General features: G+C 39.5%; 1 protein-coding gene across 3 annotated transcripts in view; it reads left to right on the forward strand.

The window, feature by feature from the left end:
- PARD3 (par-3 family cell polarity regulator) overlaps positions 1 to 18,264 on the forward strand; it is a 602,045-nt gene that overhangs the window by 234,419 nt on the left and 349,362 nt on the right. For all 3 annotated transcript variants that reach the window (XM_087712541.1, XM_087712540.1, XM_087712538.1), the window contains exon 3: positions 639 to 807. In XM_087712541.1, coding sequence (XP_087568667.1) covers positions 639 to 807 — 169 coding nt within the window. The remainder of the gene's footprint in view (positions 1 to 638; positions 808 to 18,264) is intronic.

Genomic DNA, 18,264 nt, shown 5'->3' on the forward strand with positions numbered 1-18,264 from the left:
AGTACTGAATAGTTTTGCTTGTATTTCAACTTTGGCAAAGTCATCGCCTTGTCTTTAGAAAATGAGGTGAGATAAATTGTTTTTAAAAATGTCTATAACATTTCTACCTTTTCTTATATGTATAGCTATGTCGGTTATATATTTAACATATGATGGCTTAAGATTATAACCAAGTATTTGACCTGAAATGTCTCCTACATCAAATCTGGCAAGACATATTTGTGTCTAATTTCTAATTAAATAATTTTATTTCCTCTCATACAGAATAGGTACATTCAACATCAGTTGTAAAAATACTGGAACAATCTAAAGAGCAGCATTCCTTATGTAGTGAAGGATGAGTCTTATTTAAAACAATAGTAACCGGATTTTATTTTTTAAATGGGCTATAAGGGGCTTGGAACACACGGGGGAGGTTGTCCTATGACTTCAGATATTCAATTTGCACAGCAATCAAGAATTCTAATGAAGAGGTTTCACATGACTGAGTAGGAGCAACGTGATTCTGTAGGGCATATTTTTATGCAATTGATCAGTCCTATTAATAAAATATCCTTCATTGCTTGATGTAGCTGATAATGATGATGGAGTTGTAGTATCACACCCCTTCTAATTAGAAATTAATTTGTTGTTTGTAGCTTGTGGCTATATTTGACGAGCAAGATCCAAACCATGGAGGAGATGGCACCAGTGCCAGCTCTACAGGCACCCAGAGCCCTGAGATTTTCGGTAGTGAACTGGGCACAACTAATGCATCTTACGAAGCAGCAAGTGAAATTGAAGTCACGCCTTCAGTTCTTCGCACAAGTAAGTAAAGTCTCTCCATTTCTTTGCACATTTTATCTTAATTTACTAAGATGCCAAGTTCTGTTAACTCTTGTGGCTGTTGGGGAGATGATTCATTATGTGTCCCTATCATAGGCCAATTAAAATGCAGAAATGGAGTAAATGTTGAAAATAGCCAACTAAAAAGCTTGGACCATTTTTCTTTTCTTTTAATAACGTGGCTGTATCCTTTAACAAAAATAAACTTGGTTGGATCCGTGAAAGTGAATGAAACTCCTGTTCTCCATTCCATTAAAGGGCTACAGGTAGTCCTCAACTTACAACCATAATTGAGCCCAAAAGTTCTGTTGCTAAATGAGAGAGTTGTTAATAGCAATAGCACTAAGACTTATATGCAGTTTCATAGTACTTTACAGCCCTCTCTAAGCAGTTTACAGAGTCAGTCTATTGCCCCCAACAATCTGGGTCTTTACCTACCTCAGAAGGACGGAAGGCTGAGTCAACCTTGAGCCTGGTGAGATTTGAACTGCCAAATTGCAAGCAGCCAATAGGCAGCAGAAGTATCCTGCAGCACTGCATTCTAACAAGTGCACCACCTCGACTCTTAACTCATAAGTTAATTGAATTTCACCTCATTTTATGACTTTTCTTGCCACAGTCAGTAAGTGAATCACTGCATTTGTTGTTAAGGTTGTTAAGTGAATATGGCTTTCCCATTGATTTTACTCATCATAAGGTCACAAAAGGGGATTACGTGAACTCCCTCCCCCGAAGAGTGCAACCATTATAAATATGAATCAGCTGCCATGTATCAAAATCTTGATCACATGACCATGGGATTTTGCAACAGTAGTGTAAAAAATAGTCATAAGTCACATTTTTAGGGCCATTGTTAACTCGAACACTCATTAAACAAATGGTTGTAAGTCGAGAACTACCTGTACATTGGGAATGCTTCTTCTTCTTTTTTTTTTTTTGAACTCTGATGAATTGTATAGGACTATTTCCAAAAAATCCAAGCAAAAATGTGTGCATTTGAAAAAATGGAATGAATGGATGGTTAACTAGATACAGGAAAAATGTTCTAAATTGCAGATTAAGGAAAACAGTTTACAAAAATGCATATACTGGTTGCTTGTTTAACCATTCATTCAGTGACTGAACATTAGATAAAGGTAAAGGTTCCCCTCGCACATATGTGCTAGTTGTTTCCAACTCTCGAGGTTGGTGCTCATCTCAGTTTCAAAGCCGAATAGCGAGGGCTGCCTGAAGACACTTCCATGGCCATGTGGCCGGCATGACTAAATGCTGAAGGTGCATGGAACGCTGTTACCTTCCCACCAAAGGTGGTTCCTATTTTTCTACTTGCATTTTTGCATGCTTTCGAATTGCTAGGTTGGCAGAAGCTGGGACAAGTAACGGGAGCTCACCCCATTACATGGCACTAGGGATTCGAACTGCCGAACTTTCTGATCGACAAGTTTAACATCTTTGCCATTGAACCACCTCATCTCTCTTGACTGAACTTATGTCAGCCCTAAATTGGCGGCGGCGGCGGGGGGGGGTAACTTACAACTGGTCCTCAAGAGTTTTGTCCACTGCAGCTTCTTGTGGTCCTATGATTGCCATTTTAACCTGCTTTGTTGGCTTCTTATAATAAGGTGACCAGACATCCCGCTTTTGGTGGGATAGTCCCGATTATTAATAATTTGTCCCGCCTCCTGCAGCGTTTCAAAAAAGTCCTGCTTTTCACCCGCTCTCCTCTTTTCAAAGCACACATAAAGTAATTAGCAAAGGGCACAGGACGTTTTTCCCTGTTGCACAGCGGAACGATCCTTCCCCTCACTGGAGAGCCAGACGGATGCTTTTAAAGGGCGGATGCCGTGTTTCTGGAGTGAGGGTGGTGGCAACTCCAGCGGCAAATTTAGTTAGATCAATCGGTATCTGACGATTTACAGGTTGTATGGTGAAAGGAGCCGGGGTGTCTCGTTTCGTACTGTCCGACACCAATTTTTGCAGCAGAGAAGAGCTGCTGAACTCTGCATGAACTCTCGCAACCCAACACAGTGGCGGCTGCCATGGGCGGGGGTGCCAGCAGGAGCTTTGGTGGCTTCACCTCAGCCGCAGTGCCAGGCGGCAAAATTTTTAATCAAGAACACCCCCCCCGCCCTCCCTCCCTCCCCCCGCCCCCCCCGCCAATGGTGTCCCGCTTTACCAATTTTAAAATCTGGTCACTTTATCTTATAAGCAAAGTCAGTGTGGAAGCTATCAGGAGTTTAGAAATGCATGGCATTATTGCTTAATGATCCACGGTGATTCATTAAATAACAGCAACTGTAAGTGCTGGAATTTCTATTGCTAAGTGGCTTACATCAGTCATTACAACTGGGTCACCTAGCCACAGAAATTCCAATCTCAATTGCTGAGTTAGCTGAGGACAGTTATAATTAGCCACTTGTGTATAAAAAGGTGTACATTGTTACAGATGCAGGAAAAAATGCAGGTTAACTAATATACCTAAAAAAATTGATGTGAAATGAACTTAGGAAGAATGAGAAATCGAGCGGAAAAACAGTCCTGACAAATTCGTCCATTCTTATTTATGTTTTATAACTACAGTTCCGAAATAACCAAGCAAGAAGCATTTGCAACTAATGTTCTTTGTTTGTAGTTCTGGAATTGCACTTTTGACCTGAAGAATAAAGATGAAAAAGATGAAAAGAGTGGCTTTAAAATAATAAGTGCTTTGCGCTGTACCATTGGTGTGAAGGCTGCGATGTCCTTTCTTTCTGTCTCCCTCCATCTCCCTCTCTTTTTCTTCATTCTCTCTTTATTAATTTCTAATTGCACATTACCTGCTGATGTACTGACTTCATATAACATTTCCAGTCAACTGATTTGTTCTCAAAAGAATAACAAAGTTGGAAGGGACCTTGGAGGTCTTTTAGTCCAACCCACTGCTCAAACATGAAATCCTGTACAGATAATCCTCGACTTAAGACCACAATTGAGCCCAAAATTTCTATTGCTAAGTGAGACATTTGTTAAGTGAGTTTTGACCCATTCTACAATGTTTCTTGCTTCACTTGGTAAGTGAATCCCTGCAGTTGTTAAGTTAGTCACATGGTTGTTAAGTGAATCTGGCTTGCCCATTGACCTTGCTTGTCAGAAAGTTGAGATACCACAACTGTTATAAATATGAGTCACTTGCCAATCATCTGGATTTTGATCATGTTTCCATAGGAATTCTGCAATGGGTGTAAGTGTGAAAAATGGCCATAAGTCGTGTTTTCAGTGTTGTAACTTTGAACATTGAATAAATGAAATGTTACAAGTTGAGGACTAACTATATAGTATAGTGTCAGGAGGAACACTTCCTTTATACTTCCCCAGCTTATTCTCCCTGAGTGAACATGCAATAGTTAAGGAGAATGCAAGGACATTACACTATAAGTGTTATTATTTATTTATAAAATTTATATTGCTGCACATGGCGACTCAAGGCAGCTTATTATAACTAGAGCTCCCATGGAAAATAGTGGCCTGCTCTATTAGTCCATTTATTTTCCTCTTGCTACATTCCATGCAGAGTGTATATTTCATTGTTCGGATGTCATGCTGATAGACCAGGGAAACAAGCTTTGTCTTTATTTCACAATATGTTAGAAGTTGGCCAAAGGCAAAAGAATGACTTGAAGTGCCATTGTGGTTGTCATCCTATATTTCTGAATTTCTATTACTTTTTTTCTGCCCAATCTTTCCTTCATTTCTTTTTGCAGTGTTTATGAAGCAGAGTAATATATCTTTGAGTTATGGGGGTTTCGCTCTTGTAGGCTCATTTTTCTTGTGGCTTTCTGAAACCTAGCAGGCGATCTGAGTCTGACATTCTGTTATGGAATAATCTTGTCAGCTCAGAAGCCTTCACAGCTTATCATGTGGGAGCAAGTTGAGTTGATAAATTCCCCGTGAAGCAGTGAGGTGAGAAAGTGAAATCAATTATTAGATCCCCATCACCCTCCAGAAATACCATAGGATGAGCGACTGAGAAGGATGGAGCTTTCTGTGTCCTGATTTCAGGCACTGTAAAGAATTTCAAAGGATGTAACTTTCTTTTCTAGTACTAAATGTGCAGATATATACACCTTCTCTAACAGGGAAATTGGAGAAGAGTTAGGCTCAGTATAGGTAGTCCTCGAGTTAATAATTGAGCTGAAATTTTCTATGGCTAAGTAAGACAGTTCTTAAGTGAATTTTGCCCCATTTTATGATGTTATTGCCACAGTTGTTAAGTGAATCACAGTTGTAAAATGAATCTTATTTTTACCTATCAGGAGGTTGCAAGTCAGGTGACCTGGGGACACTTTAGCCAACATAATAAATAGTCGCCAAGTGCCTGAATTTTTAATCACATGACCATGGGAAATGTTGTAATTAGTCGTAAGTTTGAAAAACAGTTGTAAGTCACTTTTTTCATTAAACTTTCAGTGCCATTATTCTTTGAATGGTCACTACATGAACTGTTGTAGGTCAACCTTAAGAACAAAATTTGTGCCCTTTAAGCCTGCATGCAGTCAGTGCTAGGGCCATTCTCTAGTCTGTAGATGGAGCTAAGACAAAAATGAAAGTTGCTTTAATGTGCTTGTCACTTTAAGGTAAAGGTTCCCCTCGCACATGCGTGCTAGTCGTTCCCGACTCTAGGGGGTGGTGTTCATCTCCATTTCAAAGCAAAAGAGCCAGCGCTGTCCCAAGACTTCTCCCTGGTCATGTGGCTGGCATGACTAAATGCCGAAGGCGCACGGAACGCTGTTACCTTCCCACCAAAGGTGGTGCCTATTTTTCTACTTGCATTTCTACGTGCTTTCAAACTGCTAGGTTGGCAGAAGCTTGGACAAGTATTGGAAGCTCACTCAGTTACGTGGCACTAGGGATTCAAACTGCTGAACTGCTGACCTTTCTAATCGACAAACTTAGCATCTTAGCCACTGAGCCACTGCATTCCCTTCTTGACACTTTATAGTAGTTTAATTTGATTGCTTTCATTTTCCTTCAGTAAATACTGTATGGAAGGCATTTGGAGGAATTGAATTGATACATTTTCCCCAAGAACTGGAATGTGTTTATTTTTAAGGTTTTTCTCTTCATCTTCTAAAAGCTATTTTCCAAATTGGGCTGCCTGCTTAAAATCATAAGTTGGAAAATGCAAGGTGGTATATTTGTATGGCATCAATCTTTAGAGAAAAAGCGTTTGAAATATTTTGGCAATTTACCCTGGTAAATTAAAGGCAGTGTTTTGTTGCACCATTTAAAAGAATCCCTTCCTTTGAGAATATCCTTTTCTTCAGAATTCTCTACTGTACTGATATTTGAAACCATATTTATTAGCAGGGCTACAGAAAACTGACTTTGAAATTCCTGATTTAAATCTGCTTTTAAAATGGAAAATAATATCCTTGTTGAATTTCCTTTTTTGACTTAGGAAACATGGCACACAAGGAGCATTGTCCATATTTCAAATAATCACCTTCATATTATTCCACTTCTGTTTCAGCTCATAAAAACACATCTAGTATCTGGGTAGTTTCAGATTCTGATTATTACATGTTGGCAGGATCATATATCTATTAATTAGATTGGAGATGGGATGCAAAATTGCTGTAATTATTGTAATTTTCCATCTAATTGTAGGGTTGGTGGTGAATATTTTCCTTCCGCAAAGTGAAAAACAGTATTCCATTTGAAATTGTTTGGTGGTGGTTGTAGATTTTTCTCTCCCTTTTTTTGGTGTTTTTAATTTTATTATTATTATTATTTTTCTTTGAATATGCTTTTTTCTAAATATTGAATGGATTATTTTATTGGCCAAAGGAGCTCAGGTGGTAAAACTTACATTTTATCCTGCTTTTCACACTCACTGACAAGGTAACAGTGCAAGCACTGTTCGGCTGTACATCTAGGCATATTAGGCTAAGGTTAAATGAGTTGCTGAGATTTTCATTTTCTTTTGTTCAGGTTGCCATGTTACCCTTTCTTTTATTTTCTTTTTCCTTTTGTATTTGTGTATAAATTGAACCACCTTCCTTAGAAAGAGAAGGTTAGGCGTATCAGCTCCAGCTGAGAAAGTAATATGCATCTGGAATCCTATCCCCTCCTCCCTCTGCAGAAATATATAAGCATACATTCTTTGTAGTGTAGATAATGCAGAATTCGATGTTTGCAATGAAGTGAGATTAATGCTGGGCAACCAAGTCTTTGTGATCTCCTATAATGAAACCACACAAATATACCCATACTGTACATTTGCTTATCGTATGATATGTGGAACATCATATGTCTTCCTTCCTGCTTTCCACTGAAGTTTCTATATTTGGTGGTGGTTGCTGTTGTTATTATTTCCTTCGCTGAACTTTTGGGTGTAGCCTTTTGTTTTGGATGATCTAGAGTTCCCTCTCTCCCCACCTTCTTAAACCCTCTCCCCCATGTCTGCTAAAACTGCTCTTTTTTATATGTATAATGGATTTCTGTATGTTTTGGAGAAGGACTGAGAAACTTGCTTTAGACGATGGGCTGTGGAACTGAAGTTTATTCCCTGCTGAAATGCATCATCTGCAGGCGCAGGTGAAAATTGCCAAAACTAATGAGCAATTTGGTAGATAAGATGGCTTGTCATTCTGTGACAGTGGGGCCACAGTTGCACTGCCTGTGAACCAATTTGTTTATTTTAAAGGATAACTATTAAATGCCATAAATATAATTCTGGTTCCCTTGCCATCACAAAGCCACCAGCTTTTATATAATTTTGTAGACTAACTTTACACACACACACACACACACACACACACACACACACACACACACACACACACACACACACATATATATATAGTGTCACAACCCCTGGTAAGCCCCAATTATGGGAGGAAGCTCTCTCTCTCTCTCTCTCTCTCTCTCTCTCTCTCTCTCTCTCTCTCCATCCATCCATCCATCCATACACACACACACACACACACACACACACACACATGCATGCTGGCCTTGTTGTAGTCAGGTCTTTTCCCGTGTAAGATTGAGATTGTCTTGGCAATGTTTCAGTGAGGCCTCACTCACCATCTTCAGTTCTTGTGTTTTGCAATGCGGAGAAAGAACGCAGTAAGAAAAAAAGAAAAAACTTCCTCCCTTTTCCAGCACCTTAAAGTTACAGGACATGAAATTAATTTTGAAAGAACCAGGCTAATCTCCAAAACAGAACACTTCAACAAGAGAATAATTATGGAAGCTATCAAAATAGAGAAACACCCCCACAACATGAATAAACGTGATGATACCTCCTGCCTACCAGACAACTGGAAACAAGCCCTAGTCAACAAACGAATCCCACCTACCACCCAGACCTTTACAACAAAAACAACAATAGACACACAGCCAGCACCAATCAGCACCAATCTACCAATCATGATACAACCACAACCAATCATTCCACTTACTGAAATAAAGCCAGCACTCCACACCCACCCACCAAGATTTATAGAAAGACAGCAGCCCAAAACCCAGCCTGAAGATGGCGAGTGAGACCTTGCTGAAACATTGCCAAGACAATCTCAATCTTACACGGGACTATTCTGAAAAACATTTCTTGTTTACAGTTGAATTTATTTATTGGCTGGGCGGTTACCTAGGATAAATACCAATCTAATCCCATATGTACAGCAAGATTAGCCCTTGGCCCACCTCAAAGACTGAATGGATTGAATGATAAATGCATTTTCTTAAATAATAATCTAGTCAGTTCACACATAATTTGAAGATGACAGTATTAAGGCAGTGATTGCTAACCTTTTTGTCATCAAATGCCAAAAGAGTGCACCCGCACCTATAATGCAATGTGTGCATAACACCCCCGGCACACTTCGCCTCCCTGTGCATGCACGTGCAAGACCCTGTGTTTCCCCCACATGCATGTGTGCATGACCCCCCCACGTGCCCCATTTTGGGCCTAATAGGCCTCTCTGCAGGCCCCTCCCTGGGACCAAAAAATGGGCCGCTGGGGTGTCTGCCCCCCACCCCCACACATGCGCACATATCTCTGTGTGTGTCCTGCCCCCATGCATGCTCAGCAAAGATCCCAAAATCATCTGGCTGGCGGAAGGCATGCACAGCTCATGTGACCACAGAGTGGGCTCTGTGTGTCACGTGTGGCACATATGCCATAGATTTGCCATCAGGGCCTTATGGCAACACGTTCTTTCTCTTCAAGGAAATCTTCACAGGAGAATGTTGCTGTTTTTTAGAATTCTAGACCAATAGTATTTCATTGAAATGTCACATCCCCACCCCCAGAATAGATGTTCACAATATTCCCAGTTCAGTATGTTCTCGGAATTACCCAATGAAATGGGTTAAGTTGAGATGTCCCAACTCGGCAGGGAGTTGAACCTGGTTCTCTACAGGATAATAAACACTGTAATTGGTATTCCATCATGCCTCTCTTTTCATGCTCAGTCATGCTATGCACCTGTCTTGATTGACTTTGTGATCTGCAGAAGAAAGAAGAGAAGAAAAATGCTAGCATTTTCACCAACTCCCCACTCCTTTAACCATCTGGCAGATTGGTGTACGAAAATTCTGCCTTGAGAGAAAAGCAGGATAAGGCAATCCAAGTTACACAAGGTACTTGCCCCAGAGAGCTGTCTAAGCAAACAAATACAAAAAAAAGGCATCCAAATTAAAACAGACCTGACAAAAGTCCTCCTGCTTGAATAAACACAGCACAGGGACTCTTGATCTCTTTCCAGCTAATTGTTTGCAGTGTGGAACTTATCTTACCAAGGTTTTCCTCACTTCCAGCTTGCTTCTGCTTTTCTGTAACTTAAATTCATTATTATATGGTCTGGACCCAGTAGAAAACAGATTGTGGCCTTCCTCTAGCCAAGAAACCCTTCCTCTTGGTTGTCTGTTCTTCAAAACACATCTTATTCAGATCCTTCAGATGCTATAAGCCACTACTTGGTTCTACAGATCAATGGTTGATCCCTTTAAATTGCCATTGGACTTCTGTTAGCCTTAAGAAATCTTGACCAGTCACTAGCAAGCTGGGATTACTGCAAAAAAACTTCTTTATTTTTCCACTAGAAGTCGCATGCAAAAACATAATTCCAGTTTATGTTACTTGGATGGTCATGAGAATCTGCAGTGAGACATTTGCCTGAGCCAATTGGGAAGGGGCGGGGGGGGGGGGTGAGAGGAAGAGGTAGACCACCCACAGCAAGCTGTTCTTGTTGTTTTCCTCCAATGCACAGATGTCATTCCCTTGAGACTAGGAGCATAGAGTAGGTGGAGCAGGAAAGATTTCATTTGTGGTTCCACCCTGTGGTGCTGTCTAATCAAGGGAGAATTGAAGCAGATAACAAACCAAGACTAGAGCCCAGCTGTTTCTTTTCCCTGAGCTATCTGGGGAACCTTCAGTGCAAATCTTCCATTCAAAATGACATCTACCTTCCCAAAACTAGGAGAGGAGGAGGGGGAAAAGTTGCTCTCTTATATACAAATTTGTTGTGAAAGGTTCCTGGAAATTCAGCCTCCTCCTCGTCCTCCTTGTCTCCATAAATCCAATTTTTCTATAAAATGCAATGAGCCCTCCCTTTTTTAAAAAACAAAAAATGGTTTTTCTGTTTGTTAGCCAGCAGCGTGGATTTCTGCTTTTCTATATTGTGAATGATTTTGTCAGTACCAAAGCGTGGCAGATAAAATTTCTTCCTTCCCTCGATAAGGATCACTTTGTTTATCTGTCCAGACTGTATTTACTTTTCATTTCCCTTTAATGTGAGAAATTGCTTTGCAGTCTCAGTTTGAATTTTCTTTTTCCCAGCTGGAGAAATGCTTTGTATATTCAGATTTCCTAGCCTTTCCCTACACATACATTGAAGTGCAATACCCCAAATCCCTGGTTGGTGCAAAGGTTGGAAGCAGAAAATCTTTTACATCTTGAAGGGACCAGATTGGAGAAGGCTGCTCCAGGTGATAATACATTATTTATTTTGTAAGAGAAAATAGAAGACAAAATATAGATGCCAGTCCATATAGAATAAATATAATCCAAACTGAGTGTCCAAATTCACTCAAACCCCCAAAATGCAATGTCTGTGTGCCCCCCATGCATGCACGTGCTTCCTCCTGTGCATGGGTCCTGCCCCCTGCTCATGTGCACGGCTTCCCACACATGTGCGTGCATCCTCCCATACGCGGCCTGCCCCCTGTTCATGCATGGCAGCTGGCCAGTGGGTGGCACGCACACATGCACAGCAGAGCTAAACTGGGATAACAACTCAGATGCTCATAGAGAAGATGCTGTGTGCCACCTCTGGCATGCGTACCATAGGTTTGCCATCACAGGTATAATTGGTCAAGGCAAGAACCAGAGAAACCCTAGACAAAATAGACCAGGGGTGTTAAACTCAAGGCCCGGAGCCCGGATCTGTGGGGCCTCCCTGGAAATAGAGAAGGACCAGCCAGTGGTGCTTTTGCCAGCAAAAATGGAGCTTGGGAGGGTAATGTGCGCTCCTACCAAGCTCCATTTTAGGCTGCGTCAGCCTCCTATATCTCTCTGCCATTGAAAACAGAACTTGGCAAAGGACTTGGGCCACCAAAGGTACCTTTTAACCATGTGTCTATGGAGGTGCTTCAATGGTTGTTTGGAAAATGGTCATAACTCACTTTTTTCAGTGCTGTTATAACTTTCAATGGTCACTAAATGAGCTGTTGTATGTCGGGGACTACCCGTATAGGGAAAATTTCATTAACATTCTAAAGTCTGATCCCACCATTCATTTCACCTACCTGCTCAGCTTGTGTGCGTGCACTTCTCTCTCATGTGAAGCTCCATTTGTGCGAGTGGTGAGCCACTGCTTGCACAAATGAAGCTTTGTGAACAGATGTGACTCACCATCGCTTGCACGAATGGAGATGTGCATGGGTGCTTGCTGCTGCTTATGCAGACCAGTTCTGGACATATCGTGGTCCAGTACTGGGCTGTGGCCCAGAGGTTGGGGACCTCTGTCTTAGATCCAGCAAATTTAGAATCTAAATAGCAATAGCAATAGCAGTAGACTTATATACCGCTTCATAGGGCTTTCAGCCCTCTCTAAGCGGTTTACAGAGAGTCAGCATATTGCCCCCAACAATCCGGGTCCTCATTTTACCCACCTCAGAAGGATGGAAGGCTGAGTCAACCCTGAGCCGGTGAGATTTGAACCGCTGAACTGCTGATCTAGCAGTAGCCTGCAGTGCTGCATTTAACCACTGTGCCACCTCGGCTCTAAATATATACCAGTGAGGAAGAACAGAGTAAGATCTGGAAAGTATGGAACAAAAGTGAGTCTAAGAGAATTCATTTGTCTGCAATTTTGATGAATGTGAGCAGAGCTAGCATTTTTTTTTAAAAAAAATGAGCCAGATTTACTATTACGTTGTTCGCCATTGTGCTTGATATATGAAATGCATTAAACTATTTTAACCGTCAGCATGCATGATTTAGCCTTCTATACATGAAAATATGATTCACTGGCTTGTTAGTGGCATCGGAATAGTACTGTAATATTCTGGATTCACAATTCTACTTTCTGTACCTGAAAATTAGCTTGTTCCTTTTCTTTAATGTTTTGCAGGATTATTATTTTTTAAATATGAATTTCATATTGCTAAGAAATATATGTAGCTCTTAGAGAGGATAGTGTGCTGTGTGGAATTAAAGTTGTAAATATGTCAGTTTACATAACTTAAGATCAGTAGCATTGAAATGAGGTGAAGTAATTGAAATCTAGATTTATTAAAAGAAGAAAATGCATAACACCAATTTTACCATTTCAGTTAGCTTGTCTTTTAAGATAATTTGTCATACAAATTGTATTTTAAATAGAAATATCATTTAAATACTTCACTTGTTTGTAAAACAGTTGCAAGAGTTGAGACATAGTTATTTCAGCTTATCATTGAAAAGGTACAACTGAACTGTCTTATAATTAAGTGAACAACATACATATACATATACATATACATATACATATACATATACATATACATATACATATACATATACATATACATATACATATACATATACATATACATATACATATACATATACATATACATATACATATACATATACATATACATACATATCTACAGTATATCTCTATCTATCTATCTATCTATCTATCTATCTATCTATCTATCTATCTATCTATCTATCTATCTATCTATCTATCTATCTATCTAATCTATTTATCTATCGTCTGTCTATCTATCATCTACCTACCTACCTACCTACCTACCTACCTACCTACCTACCGTATGTATAGTTGTTTGTTTGTTTGTTTGTTTGTTTGTTTGTTTGTTTGTTTGTATGTATGTATGTATGTATGTATGTATGTATGTATGTATGTTCGTTCCAGCATAACTCTGGAGTGCCTTGAGTAATTTCAACCAAACTTGGTACACAGATAACTTACCCTCTGGAAACAAATACTGGAAGTGGGTGGGTGGGGAAGACACCCCTGGGCTGTGTGTGTGTGTGTGTGTGTGTGTGTGTGTGTGTGTTGTGTTCCAACATAACTCTGGAATGCCTGGTCTGTTAAGAAGAGCAAGTGCAGCATTCTAGAGCGGCAATTGTTTGTGATGTCATGGGAGGAAGAAGGGAAAGCCTGGGCCATTAAGGAAAGTGTGTGTGGTGTCCTAGAGTGATGATGTCAGTTCCTTCACAGCTCCTCTGGAAAGTCAGCCATGACATTTGCCTCTAGTGAACCAATGGTTTGGGGGCAAAGTGCCCCTAAGGGTGAGGGCAAGGATGATGAGCATGGGAGTAGGGGGAAGAAAGGCCCCTCTAAGTGGCTTTAAGACAAACACTTCTGGGCAAAGTGCCAGGATCATAGACAGGGTAGGAAAGGAGAGTGCATAGGAGGGGTAAGGAGAGAACAGGGATGATGGGAATGGGAGTAGCGAGGATAAAACCCCCTCTCAGTGGCTCCCTGTCAGACAAACGCTTTGATGTCTATAAATACCTGGGAAATGCTGGGTCATCAGCTAGTGTATGTGTTTGTGTGTGTGTGTACATACATACATACATACATACATACATACATACATACATACGCATATCAATGCATTAATTAGTGCTTCAGTTTAGAATTTGCTAAAGTTCATTTTTGCACATTTATTCCTCCAAACATTAATTCTAATTTTAGCAACTCCTTCCAACCAAAATTGGTGATATGTTAGTTCAGATCAGGGTGGATTTGATTTAAATCAAGTGGATTTAAATCATAATTTTAAAAAAGCAACTGTCATCTCTGTCCCACAGCGGCTCCTCCTCTGACCCACTGTTTACTCACTGACAGTCCCATTCACTTTAATGGGATGGCTGGTGATGTGGCATTGATACAACAAGGTGAGAGATGTGGCAGGCAGCAGGTGGATCTGAAATTACAGGTGCTCTTTAAATGTAAGGACTCATTCTTGCTCATATAGTTATGTTTATTTGCAAACAAAATGAAGATTTCCTATTTAGCTTTCAGAGCTTGGATTCATTGAATGAGTTTACCAAAAATGTAAAATTGCAGATTATACAGCCTCATGCTACATAACTAAGCTCCATTTCATGCTGAATAAACTAAATTTTTAATGAATCTTTAATAGAAAATTATCTTTAGATAGATTTCTACTCCAAAAGCATTTTATTAAAATAAACTTGATAAAAATAAAAAAAATCTGATTTAAATAAAAAAACCCATTTTTTATTTTAAAATATCATAGATTTTTATCCACCCTGGTTCAGATTCTTAATGCTTATTTTCAGTAGTTTCTTGAGCTGTGCTTTTACAGATTTGGTGGCTCTGAAACTTGATTCAGATTAGCAAATGTTGAAGGAATCAATAGTTTAATACTGAACATTTAACAGAGATATGTATGGGAACAGGTTTTTACTACTAGATTTTCAAACTCTGCTTAACAAAACCTGTTCTATGAATGGCAAATACACAACCAAAAACCACCTTGAAGAATATTGCTATAATATTCTGACAGCTAGTGTCAGAGGAATTTTTTTTAAAAAAATTAGGCTATTTTTCTACCATTTTCAAGTCATTTCCAAGGTAAAGTAGCTGGTTCATTCTTGGCATTTAAGCAGGCTTTTGCTTGTGTTGGCATTTCTCCAGGGCTAACTTTATTTAATTTAATCACTGAAGAAAGCATGCCCCTTTTGGTAAATGAACCATTGGCAGAGAGATGTATATTTTACAGAATATATAAACCTACTTTAACTCTTGGTTCTTTGTTGTTCCTAAGAACATTGTTCTCATTCATAGTCCTTTCAAGTTCTCTACTTTGCTGATTGAAAATGGATTTTAACTGAGTGATATCTTAGTAATACAGAGAGAAAAATACCAGACACCACTATAAATGAATGGAAAGCACGTCTTGAGTATCGTCATAAATAATGCTTTCTAAAATGTGTTTAAAATAACAACATATTTCCTGGCAATATTTTCAGAATTGGATCAGTTTGCATCAAATAATCATCATATAATCTATGTGTCCTTTATAGCATGGCACTAATCATAAAGCATGTCTGGTATCTATTCAGATAAGGAAGGTGTCAACTAATGTTGAAGACATTCTAATTACATTTATACCCCGCCACAATTGTACAGTTACAGCAGTGGTGGGAATCAAATCTTTTTACTACTGGTTCTGTGAGCATGGCTTGGTGGGCATAGCATGGCTTGATGGGCGTGGCAGAGGAAGGATACTGTAAAAATCTCCATTCCCACCCCATTCAGGGGAAGGATACTACAAAATCCCCATTTCCTTCCAATCAGCTGGGACTCGGGAGGCAGAGAATAGATTGGGGCGGGGCCAGTTAGAGCTGGTATTTATTGGTTCTCCAAACTACTCAAAATTTCCGCTTCCGGTTTTCCAGAATTGGTCAGAACCTGCTGAATACCACCTCTGAGTTACAGGTAGTCCTTGATTTACAACTGGGAGATTAGTGACCAGCGTGATTAGCAGCTATTTGAAGTTATGATGGATCTGCCTAAAACTAATTTACAAGCCAGTTTCAAAGTTATGATATGTACTCCTTCCCTGTGACCACAGGATTGCATTTTGGGGGCTTCATAACCAGCTTGCAATTACGTCAATTTATATCCCATTTATACTTTCAGTTTCCAACAGCAAACTGCCCATTGGGTATTATATATTAGCTTAACAACTGTTAATTGATTGCCTCATTTGCTTAACAACTGCTACAAAAATGTTTGTAAAATTAGGCATGATCACCAAAGACTCATGACCATAATTCTGGGCTCAGTTATGGTCGTAAGTCAAGAACTGTTTTAATTTGGTAAGCTATTATGCTTAATTGGAAGGAACTAGTTTGATTGCCAGTTTTCTGGGCACAATTCAGAACACTAGCTTTAACATGTAACCAGTGACTCATGATGGAGGGATATAGAGCTGATTCAATCATCCTACCCAATGAGAATACATGAATGGCTTTGTATCCTAGTGGAAGGAAATGTCAAGTGGAACACCGCTAAATACTATGCTAGGCTTTTTGCTGCTCAACATAATTATGAATTGCATGAAAGAGGCATTGAGAAATACAATTATCAAATTTGAGGGGGCAAAAATAAAGATGGCAAGTACTTTAGATCAGGGGTGTCAAACTTGCTTTCATATCAGGGTTGTGTTTGACCTTGTGGTGGCCGGCATGACATAACTTGTGGCAGGGGGACACCTATGATGGCCCAAGCGCTCTGCCAGTGAAAATGTGTTCCTGAGTTCTGTTTTCGGCTGGGATGGCCTTCTGCAACCCTCTGCCAATGAAAATCGAGCTCGGTAGGGCTTGCGAGCACTGTTTTCAATGGCAGAGGCACCACGGGCCAGTCTTTTGCTATTTCTAGGACAGCCTCTCAGCCCAAATCTAAGCACATTATGGGCCGGATCTGGCCCCGGGCTTTGAGTTTGACACCTCTGCCTTAAATAATAACATTAAAATTCATGAACATCTTGGCAAGCCAATACAACAGTCAGAAACGCATAAATATTTCAACTGTGACAAATGGAAAGTTTAACATTTATGTAAGTAAATAAAAGGCATAAATATCATGAGCATAGAATGGGTTTGAGTTGGACTATTATTGGGCAGGGTATACAGTATACAAAACAATACCTGTCTTTCTTGGTGGATCACAAGCTTAACACAAGTTGCTTCCCAAAAAGCAATCATAGAGTTCATTAGCAGAGATGTAGTATCAAAATTGACATGTTGTATTTCTCTATAGTTTGTTGTTCAGACTAGACCTAGATTACTGAGACCACTTCTGGGCATCCCATTTTAGGGAGAACATTGACAAATTGAAATATGTTCAAATGACAGTGCCCAGGCTGACATGGAAGGAACAAACTGAACAGTTGGATGCTGGATAAGAAGATTGCATGCAGGCATAATAGTAATTTATATGGAAAGCTGTTGTCTAAAATTGAATGGACATTTGTAAAACTTGACAAAAAAGACAATTTACAAGATTAGATTAGATTATTCTTGATTATTCTAATTTGATTTAGAAGACATAATCTAAAATCATGAACTTAAGCTACAAAGAAGTTCATTTTTATTGAAAACCAGCTGATTACCCAGCATTGTCTAGGTATTTATTTATAGGGGGAAAATGTCCGGATCAAATGTAATTTCTAATGTTGGATTTTCCCCCTTTCCAGAGGGAGTCCCCTTCTGGAGTACTGTGAAACCATTACCATGGCAACTCCACTGTGCTGTACAATAGAAGCCATTTATGGCAGTACGGTAGAAGCCATTTGAAGGCACAACAGGCTGTATCATAACAGAACGCACACCTCGAGGGGTGTTAGGAGTGTCTTATCCCCACAGTATTTGTTTCAGAGAGTAAGTCATCTGTGTATCAAGTTCGTTTGAAATTGCTCCAGGTGATCCAGAGTTATGCTGGAACACACACACACACACACACACACACACACACACACACACACACACACATTTCTTTATATTCATTTATCAGCACAAATACAACATATGTATGTATGCATGTACGTACGTACGTACATACATACATACATACATACATACATACATACATACATACATATATATATATATATATATATATATATATATATATATATGATTTAGATATAGTTTCATAATGACAAGAACTGTTTTAACAAGGGAACAATAGTGTTGCATAACACAGGAAGTAATGGTGGTCTCTCCTTCACTAGTTGTATATATCCATAAAGGTTTGGAGGGGCAAACTATGAACTTACACTGTTGTGGATTTGTGCATCTGCATCAAGTTATGTTTCATGTCCATGAAGTGATTTCCAGACTTTACTTTCCTTGTTTCGATAAGAATCTGAAGGAGCAGCTTTTTTTAAAATTATGAACATCTC

The sequence above is a fragment of the Thamnophis sirtalis genome, unplaced genomic scaffold (genome assembly GCF_051295495.1).
Source record: "Thamnophis sirtalis isolate CommonGarterSnake01/CBP01778 unplaced genomic scaffold, rThaSir2_p1.2 scaffold_4, whole genome shotgun sequence".
Classification (NCBI taxonomy): Eukaryota; Metazoa; Chordata; class Lepidosauria; order Squamata; family Natricidae; genus Thamnophis; species Thamnophis sirtalis.